This window comes from Gavialis gangeticus, unplaced genomic scaffold (genome assembly GCF_001723915.1).
Source record: "Gavialis gangeticus isolate Ggan-Ray unplaced genomic scaffold, GavGan_comp1, whole genome shotgun sequence".
NCBI classification, from domain to species: domain Eukaryota; kingdom Metazoa; phylum Chordata; order Crocodylia; family Gavialidae; genus Gavialis; species Gavialis gangeticus.
This window is the reverse complement of record NW_017729032.1, coordinates 236,624,023-236,634,771: the sequence shown is the minus strand read 5'-3', so window position 1 is coordinate 236,634,771 and position 10,749 is coordinate 236,624,023. Positions and strand designations below refer to the sequence as shown.

Here is a 10,749-nt window from a genome sequence, read left to right as displayed (position 1 = left end):
GAGAGAGAGAGAGAGAGAGAGAGAGAGAGAGAGAGAGAGACTAAATACTGATTCATCAGTACAGGGAGTCATTAGTACTTAAAAGATTTATATCCATAGGGCTGTCCTTTGTGTTTAATGTAAAACTGAGGTGTAGAATGCAGAAGGCATATACACTAACAACATCCATAAGAGGTATTCTAGCTACAGAGCAATGAGGTATGTAGGATACTACCTGGCATGCTAGGGAAAGCTATTATGAAAAGGTTTTTACATCTTATAATCATATATAGTTATATCCCTTCTGTAAAGTTACTGCCATTCTCCACAAGCTGGCTTCAGTGTGTCAATTTGCAGAAAAGACATGGTTCAAGTGTTTGGCCCTCATTTGTGATTTCTAGCAACACTGGCAGCAGTATTCTTGTACAAGTCCTACTTCAAATAATCATTCTGTGACCCTCTAATAAAATCTTGTGTTTTTATGAGGCAAATGTCTTTGTATGGGCTTAAAGGGAGAAACCCATCAAGTAGGAACAGTTCCTGAAGTGACTGGGCCTTGCATGTGCAAATGATACAGAGGAAGGGTACTTGTTGTCACCACTTTATATACCAGACTTAAATCTTAAACAAGAAACAAAGGGGAAAATACTGTAACCACAATGGCCATTTTAAAAGGCTCTTTCTGAACAACAAAACTGTTTGGTACAAAGTTGGATGTCCTTCCTGAAACACATGACTGGTGGGTCACAAAAAGCATGTTATATTCCTGACTCCCTCCATAAAAGGGGTTACCTGGGACTGGCAAGGGAAGGTTCCTTTCTTTTGCTATCAATATTGTGAAGGAAAATCCGGCTAAAGGCACAAAAGACACGTTTAGGCTGCCAACATAAGCACTATGTTTATCACTCCTACCATATGTTTTGTCAGCATTTTTGCCTGCAGTTTGATTTCAGCAATTACAAAACAAGTCTGAACGCTGAAAAGGAGCGTATTTAATGCAGTACAGACTTGTATATGTCAATGTAAAATAAAATGCACAGGCAAGCTGGTTTTAGGCAAGCTGTCTCCATTTCAAATAGATGCTGAACAGTTTTGAGGGGCAACATTGGAGGAGGAAAAGGAGTATCCCCCTATTACTGACCCACCCATCTCTCATGCTTTTTATCATTGGGAAAGCATGAAAGCTCTTTCAGCATTTTCTGCATCTGATATATGTCTTAGAAAGGTTCAAGACTAGCATTAGAAGCAGGGAAGAGATTGACTTTCAAAAGAAGATGAAAAAAAAAGTGGGGGGAGAGATTTCTAAGACATGCTTGCTACTACTGCAGGGACTGCAAAAATGCAGAGCATAATGTAAAAACCATTTAGAATGCATAAAGTATAAGGAAATTATGTGGTATATATTTATATGAGGAAGAGTGTAGGTTAAAGAGCTTTTGCATATTTTAAAAAATATATAAGGAAGTACCTATGCTATTTACTAATATTATCTGACAAGGTTAAACCTAATCTTCATGCCTGCTAGAACTGGAAAAATACGAATATATAGTAAGTTGACATTCTGAGGCAAGAAAGCTTTAGAGAGCTTTCTGTGTGCCTATCTCTAGTAGGCCACATTTTCCTGCCACAAATGAAAACTTTAATGTTGCCAGCCAAGCCTCATTCTTTTTTCTGATAAGCTGTTCCTCAAATATGAATGTAGATTAATCCTCTTTTAATAAGCATTAACTCAGAACAGATAATCAGTGTATAAAAATTCCATCAAATCGCCTGCCTGCGACGATTCTGTCAAATTATTTATCCTCATCTAACAGTTTTAGGACTTGTGCATAAAATGTTTAGCATTCCATAATTTTCTATCTATTTTTAATTTGTTTATATTTACTCAGTTTCATAAAATCTTTAATCCCCAAGGGCACTAGTCACTAAATAAGCTTACCTACTCATAAGTGAAAATACACATTTACCTTCCTTGCATGACTGATAGTCTCAGCACTCTTGAAAACACCTGAGCATTGAAGTGAGCTTTTATTGGCACACCAATGAGCTTGAGGGCATATGAAAGATAAAATGGAAATATGGAGTTCCTTCTGTTTCCACACATGTGCTCTGTATATTTAATATACAAACCCTGGGTAGAAACATGAAGGGACAGTTACAACTATCTCTATTAAAATATATATATATATTAATCTGTTCCATAGTTCTAATGGTTGGGGGTGAAAGAACTTGCAGATTATACTAGAAGAAGGGGATAGCTGCCATGTAATACCCATTCCATCCACAATGCAAAAACCTCTGGGATGTGTTGGTATCTGGCAATCTGACTAGAGGGTAAACATGAAAAACAGAAAATCAGCATGCAACAATGTGATAGCTGCTTTAGCTTTTACAGAAGGTGTCAATGGCTCACAAGCATATAAGGCTATAAGATCTGTGGTGTCGTGTAAATTGCTAAAAGACGGGACAATTATACATTGTGGTGCTGGCAGATCTTTGTGGCAGGGTTTGCTTTGCAGTTTTTCAGCCATCTTTTCAAGAATTGATATTTAATCCACTGTTTCCATTAATTATACTACTGCTTACCAGATAACAGAGTCACTCATTTGACTTCTTTGGAAAAAGTTCCGGCTTTGAGCGCTGTAAATCAGAGATTCAATTCCTGATGATAATTCATGATGGGACGACATTGTAAGTGGTGGCTTGTGAGCCAGCAGATATATACTAAACAGCTAGTTCAACTATCAGGGGTAAATATTTAGCTTTTACAGTGTTATATTTTTTTTCCTTATTTGTTAGAACTTGAACAACTATGCGCTTCCTAGGAAACGTTCGCAAATCCAAAAGTTTCCATGAATTTAAGCACAACAGATCATTTGTCCCCAACACAAATAGCTATTATCAGCATGCTACTTGCTAGTCCTCTGCATAAAATGTTTCAGTGGTCCAATTAGCCAACAGACGCAATACCATTTAGCTGTTTAATTAAACAAAGCAAATGGCAAAACAATCATAGTGAACACTTCATGAATAACCCACAATTGGAAAGTTAGAAGACCAAATATTTAGCAAATGCTTACACATCATGAGCACAAATATTTTTTTTAAAGTATCAATTTCTAAGTTAATGGAAATGGAGCTGTCAGAAGAACAGAGATCTTCACAAAAAAGAAAAACAAGAAAAACGATCAATCATTTTTCTCATCAAAACATTCCAATCAGCTTTGTCTGTGAAGTTAAGGAAAGACATAAATTCATCACAAATATGCCTAATGAACAATTTGACCAGCTCTATTAGGTGTTTAGACCTTCAGATTCTTTATGTCCCTGAAGGAAGTGCTCAGAACAGATGTTTGATCTGAGCAAAAGTGCACCAATGAAAAATGTTAGGACAAATTCACCTGTAACATAACATTTCTGAAGTTCACCTCTGAAGAAATTCAATGGATTTACACTGGATCCAAGTGAGATCCTTACTCCTATGCTGTTGGTCAAAAATGTACACAATTTAATATGGAAGGAATGGAAGGAATAAGATACAGTCTAATACCTCTTCAGATTTGTACCAAAAAGGGAATTCAGTTAGATGAAAACATAAGCAAAATTTGCTACCAACTGCAAAATGATACATGAGACTGTTCATAGCAAACTCTGTGCCTAGAAATAAGCAAGTACAATATGCTTATCTGGCAAAATATTATTTTGCTAATTGAGACTGCTTCAACCTATCAGCCAGATTTTGATCTCCAGTATAAACTGACTTTTCTGGAGTAAAGTTAAGTTACTGACATAAAGGACTATGTAACTCAAGTTTAGAGCATTTAAAGCTTTATCTTCCAGTTAAATGAGAAGGATATTTCAGGCTTTGATCACTTCATGTCAAGCTGTGCCACAGCTAATCCTTGTATGAACAAGCATGCCAACAATCTCAGTTTGGCCAAGGCATTCATGAGTTTTCAATATCTCTCCACAGAGACAGCTCTTTTGAACAATGTTGTGTCAGTAGGTGGTACCACCTCATCCCACTTCTCTACACAATGTGCTAAACTGAGTTGCACTGAACACCATTTTAGAAGTGTCTCACATGCGGACAGAGCTGGAAAGAAGTGGCTAGCAGGTGAGGAAGGCTCCACTGAACAGCAGGGAAAGAAGCTACCAACACAGTGAGGGAAGAGAGAGAGCATTGAGCATAATGAGAATAAGGGGGGAAAAGGAAGAAGCCGAAGCACCTCTCATTCTGCATTAAAATGGGACTGAGTGAGATGTACCAGTACTACAGGAAGATGGTAGCAGATGATGGGCAAGAGATGGTGGACATCATATGGAAAAGAGGGGACTGGCATAGACTGTTTAGAGGTGAGCCCTCTGAAGAGAGCAATGATGACAACGAGTACAATGATGATGACAGAGAAGATGATGAATGATGAGTGAAAGGAGAGGGCAAACAGGTGGGGGAGTTTGAAAGAGGGGGAAGGAGGGGGGAAGGGGAGGGCACTTGAGGTAGTCCTGTGCATAACTGTGATGGTTAAAGGTGATGGTGATGGATGCACAGACACACGGGAATACAGGTCTGCAGTGTGGTTTTTGTAGCAGAATAAAAATGGTGAAACTGTAAAGGTGTGTTTTGGACTGACCACATCAGTCTCAAGACATGATGGTAGAGGTATAGTTTTATATAGATATATATCTATCTATATATATAGGTATATATATAAAGCAGCTTTTATATCTATATAAAGCAGTTTTTATATATATATATAAATATAAAAATGAGTTTATATATATATACATATATATAAATATACATATACATATATATATATCTATATTAGAAAAAGCTGCTTTTATATACATATATGTGTGTGTGTGTATGTGTGTGTATAAAATAAACATAAATGCTGCTTAAAGTGTGTTCATGGACTGTTTCCACAAAATGGTAAAATACATCACTTCTGGATGAACCGAGTCTATAGGTACTCATGGTAATTTACCTATGTGCAAATTACTACAGGTATGTTTGTTGCAAAGTTACTGTTTTCAGATTTTCCCCTCACATCCATGTGCTTGTGGAGAGTAGCATCTGACAGTAAAGGGGGCAGAAGCAGCTGCAGGGGGGAGAAGTTGAGTGTGACAGAGGGCAAAGGGGATACCTGATCTACCAGATTTTTTTTTTTTCTGCTGTACAAGTACGATGGGGAAAAATTCAAGACAAACCTCCAATAATTAGATTCTACACCTGGAAAATGATAAGAAATTTATAAATTTTCCACATATAGAACCTAATTACTGGGGGGTCATCTTATGTTTAGGGTTGTCTTATATTTGTGTAAATACAGAATTAATCATATGTACTCTCTTGACCATACGTATATTGGCCAAACTTCACAAATCTTTAATCATACTGACTATAATGGTTTACTGTATGTTATACTGACAGCTCTGATTGGACAAGAGGAAAAAAAAAGGCAAACACCTCAATTAAAAAAAAAGACTAAGATGCTTTAAACATCTCCTTAGGATGAGTATGCAGGTCTGGGTTAATCACAAGCTATACTTATCATAAGTGCATATTTAAAAACCCAAGCAAAGGCAGATCCATGCACAGCAGAGAATGGAACCTTGCATAAGTTCTGCTTCTCAGGTCAGAGGTGGAGGCCTTGAGATATTTACAAATTCAATGCAAAGAGCCCAAGGAGCAAAATTTAGCCCTTGGCACCCAATACTTGCCTAAGATTATTATGCTAGATTGAGTATTACCCTACAAATTACCTTCTAAAACAGCACAGTTTAGAAGGGTTGGGTAAGGAAGAAATATGCAGAATTATAATGAAAAGGGTAATTGTGGTAGATTGCAGCCTTCCCCTGGAATCACTAGCAAAGTCAATACCATATTTATTCCAACAGATAAGCAGAAGGAGCATTTCTCCTTGTACTTGTTTTAATTCTGCATACCCTCAGTGATAATAAACACTTAAATAAAATAACTAATGGTTGCACTGATATGTTGGTGAGGTAAGAGACAGACTAATGGACAGTACCTGCAGGGGTGAAGGTGAAGGACTGAACTGCAAAACAAGAAAGCAAACACACAGTGAGTTACAGAGCCTGTTAACAAGCACTAATTACAGGGCAGGAGGTTCCTTTGGAATTCACTCCTCTGTGGCTTAAATCATATATGCAGAGCATTACAACTGAGCTTTAAGCACTAGCCAGCCAGCAGCCAATGGGTTTGAAGAAAGGTGACTAGTGAATTCTGACAATTGTGTTTGATGGAAGTTAGTTTGGGTGAACATGCCAGCTCTCCTTTATAACTGTTAGCATAAACTCTTCCACATAGTCTCTTATGAGATTTCATTAAGAGCATACAGCATTTCAATGAGAATACTGTCACAATGCAATGTTCATACAATATGTAGATGCAGCAAACATCATGAAAGAAGAATGGACAACAATTTTTTGCAGTCATTTAGAGCTGTGTATTTAAAGGCCCTGCTCATGACAACTCATATACAGGACTAATAATTCCTTTCATGAAAAAAGAGTAGGTTTAGTAACTATTTCATCTGAAGAATATGAAAGAATATGACAATTCTGTTAGAGGAAAAAGTCTGCTAAATTTTTGCTTTGTTATTATAGCTAAATATAGAAGGTGATATAACTTTCTTAAGACGAATGACGCCACTTTGATGTGTGTGTGTATATGTTTATGCACACAAACACCCACCCATATGCATAGGTATATATACACATGTGTGCAGGTGCATGTGTGCATGCTTGCATGTGTATGAAACACTCTCCCCCTCTTATACTTGTGTGCATGAATTAACAAAATATCTCGGAGAACAGAAACTATCCTCATTATTAATTAAAAGGGAAGAAAGAGCACCATGTGCAAATAGCACTGCCTATTAATAATGTAGCTTCACCACATGGTCCCTAGGCTCTTGCTACATAACTCATAATCAACAGGATTTGGATGTTAAGTTTAGCATGGCATAATAATATATTCAGTAAACACGATTCAGTGGCATATAGTGCAAACCTGACTCAAATTGTATAGGGTGAATACAGTGCTAAAATCAATGAATGTATTATACATTTTCTTTTTGTGTAATATTTGCCACAGAGTTGGGAGTAGTAGAAGAGGGCAGCAACGTGAATAGATTCCTATGTAGTTCTATACTATTTATCTGTCTTTTTGACTGTTCAACAATCCACAGGAAACCTGAGATATCTCAGTAGGGTTTCAGTCCTGGCAACGCTTTGAATAAGGAGGCCTTCCCTTTCCCAAACTTGGTTCTCATAAGCAATATTGTAAGAATAGAAACAACTCTGAGTAAAATGTCATGCGTACAGTGCACCATGCTGTAAAAACAGCCCCCTCGACTACTTTCTGGCTTGTTTATCAGTAAATTACTCCTAAACTCCCACTGCCTCTAGATGGTCATGCCAGTGGGTAGGGGGCACGGAGCCAAGGCTCAGCTCATTCCAGTGATCACTTTCCACCTACCAGCTCCAATGGGGAGTAAGTGTATTGTTTGTTTTCTTTACTTCTATTTGCCTGAACCCAAGGTCTGGGGATGACATGGAAGTACAGGAGAAAGGGATTTCATGCTCCCTCTCTTCCTTTCCCTTGCAGGTGGGTAATAGGGTCTAATGTCATCATCAGGCTAAAAACTGAAGTGAGTAACTCAGAAGGCAGGGCCTTTTGCAACAAGAATTGGGCATGTGGTAGTTATTCCTCATTTGTTCCTTCACTATGCTAGATGTGCTGGAGATGCCAACATAGAAGTTGTCTTATGATAATGATGAAATGCAGTTCAAATGTGGTTGAGAGCAATGCATTTCAAGCTTCTCATACACTGGCATTTTTACAGCGTACAGCATTCATCCATTCCATCCTTTATGTAAAAACAGCATTGTAACTGTTATTGTATTTAATTCGAATTGAAACCACATGTGTTTTTATGATGGAACCTGAGGAGTTGGTAATAAACAGTGACTGTGCTTACCGGCATAATTGCTGAGCCCCTTTCTCTTCTTTCTTCGCCAATACAGCCAGATACTGAAACCCATCAGAATCACCCAGCATGCACCACCAATGCCAGCTATAAAGGCAGGCTGTTTGACAACGTCAGTGATTTGCTCAGTTATGCTGTTGTTATTTTCAGTGATGACAACTTCGTTACGGCCTCCTGCACAAAGGAACATCAATATAATCATATTTATAAGGTACAGTGCCATATTTATTAAGTACAGTGTAGAGAAACAAGGAACCAAGGGATAAGATATTTCAAGTGAAAAGGAAAAACAGCAATGTGATTTAAAAGAATGTTACATGGTGGGAGTCAGTGGGTAGGTCTGCAGGATATTCAAACACAGATCTGAAGGCAACATTCCTAGCAAGAGAAACTATGCTCCACTGCAGTTTTTCAAACATATATGGGAAGACAGCCTCTATTCCACTGTCTTCACTAAGCTAATAGGTGGTACCTCACAGTCTTCTCTTCCCTTTATTTGTACCATTTTCCCTGTATTTATGCAAAAGGAATGGCAGAATGAGAGAAGAGTTGCTACCAAACAAAGTACCTCCCCCAAGAAGTCACTGGATTATTTAATAGATGACTTTTCAAAATGAAATGTCTAAATGTACTACAGATACAAAATTTCTATGTCAACGGACATTTCCCAAATGCTTTAAATGCCTGCCAATTTTATCACTTCACTCTTTTTCTGCAAGTACTAGATTTTTCCAAAAAACCCCCAAACAAACAAACAAAAACCCCTAAGAGATTTTTTTAAATAATGGCAAGCTAGGTTATTTACAAAAAGTATTTTTCAAAAAATGGATTATTCCTTTTAATAGACCATAGCAAAAAAGGCATACAGAACTCATCCAGGACAATCTGATAGAAAATGGTGCCCTAATCAATCTCACAACTTTCTAAAGACAGGCTTTTATAATGGAAACCTTTAGATAGCCTAAAACGTAGGTGACCCTCTGTGCTTTACTTATATTAGGCATTAGGAAGTAAACATTAAATCCTGATTTAGCTTAATAATCATGAAATGTGTGAAAGCCACAAAACTCATGTGCAGCATGAATGCAGAATGTCTATTACTTCAGAGATATCTGACTTCCTACAGGTATCCAATTTTCTTTTTTCTGATTCTAATTCAACTAGATATTCTAGCTTGATAGCACAGACTCAATCTAAACTGCTGTCTGTAGATATGAAGTATGAAGTTCCTGGGCTGCCAAATACTGTGAATTCCCAACTGTTAAAGTAACTATCTCCAAATATGGCACCTTGCCCATACTGAGCTGCATGATGTCAAAAATTCAGGAGTCATAAAAATATCATGTGATTATCAGATTTAAAAAACTGTTAAAAAAGAATGGTGTGACATTTATACATATTTGATGGAATAGATCTGAATATGCTCTTTTAAAAATGATGACAAAATGATCCATCCCTAAATTTTACAGTGCTTGTATATTTTGGCCCATTCTTTCAAAACAATGAAGCGCTATCAAATGTCTGAGTTCACATAGAGGAGAGGAATGTGGTGCTGTGAACATTATATTACAAAATGCTAATTAAGGGACTGTACCATATACCTAGGAAGTAGCACATATGTGGCAATAAACAATTACATGGTTATTTGGTGGCAAATTGCTAAAAAAAACAGTGTAGCAATATGCCTTGCTGTGAAAAAATATGTACTCTATAATTCAGTTAAATTTACTGCTCACTTCTTGGAACAAAACTGATGCTGTGTCAGCATACTGGCTCTAGTCTAAGTTAAATAAGGTCATTAACTCAAGTAGATACATGACAGAAAAGACCAAGGGTCCAGTTCTTACTTCTGTTAAGTAATCTTTACACCACTGTGTATAGCTACATACAGAGAACCAAACTGAAAGGAGAATCATACTATGAGAACATGACCTCACTTTATTTATCTCACTGACCATGCTGTAACTTTCCCCATGCACTGATGCCAATGACAGCTTGGACTCTGGCTGCTTAGACACATGGGGGTGTGTGGAAAAACCCAGCGCCTTACTTTTCTCTTGGAGCATCCCCGCACCAAGTGCAGCACGTGCCCAAAACAGGCATCACGTCAGTTTGATCCGACTTGCCTAATGTTTATAGAGATGGCACGCTTCAGCTGGGCTTTTTGGTGCAACAAAAGGCCCCATTGAAACACACCATCTTTACAGATGGTGAGCGAGCCAGGTCAAAACTGACGCAATGCCTTTTCTGGAAAAGCACTGTTTTCTTTTGTTTTTTTTCACATCTGTCAGCAGCCTAAAGTAACTAGGACACTTTTAGGCCTTCCACTGTCCTGAGACTTTGGGTCAAACCACTAATTAAAAAATGTGATATACTATATACTAAATATACTATGTTGCTAAGGCCAGAGACACAAGTTACACATAAACTGGCTTAAGTGATCAGAAACTGGTTTAAACCTGTAACAGAACAGAAGCTCAGTGCACATAAAACAGTTTTAAAATGGCTGAAATTGGTTTAAGATAAACCTGGTTAAATGTAGTATCAGACTTACTTGATTTGGGTCAAACCGGTTTACAAAACTTCTGTCCCAGACCCTTTCCTGGTTCAAATTAAATCACAGTCCCCCAGCATCCTAGCGTGCTTTCCAGTTCTGGGCTTGGTTGTGCTATCTGCTCTAGATAGCAGGGCTGGCCCCACCCTTCTTATCCCAAGCTGGAGCAGCAAGGACTGGCTGACAAAAGGGTGG

The 10,749-nt window shown here is 37.8% G+C and overlaps 1 protein-coding gene across 5 annotated transcripts in view; it reads right to left on the bottom strand.

The window, feature by feature from the left end:
* Nucleotides 1-10,749, bottom strand: part of ROBO2 (roundabout guidance receptor 2) — a 787,363-nt gene that overhangs the window by 87,059 nt on the left and 689,555 nt on the right. For all 5 annotated transcript variants that reach the window (XM_019525121.1, XM_019525122.1, XM_019525124.1 and 2 more), the window contains exon 18: nucleotides 7,992-8,174. In XM_019525121.1, the coding sequence (XP_019380666.1) occupies nucleotides 7,992-8,174 (183 nt within the window). The remainder of the gene's footprint in view (nucleotides 1-7,991; nucleotides 8,175-10,749) is intronic.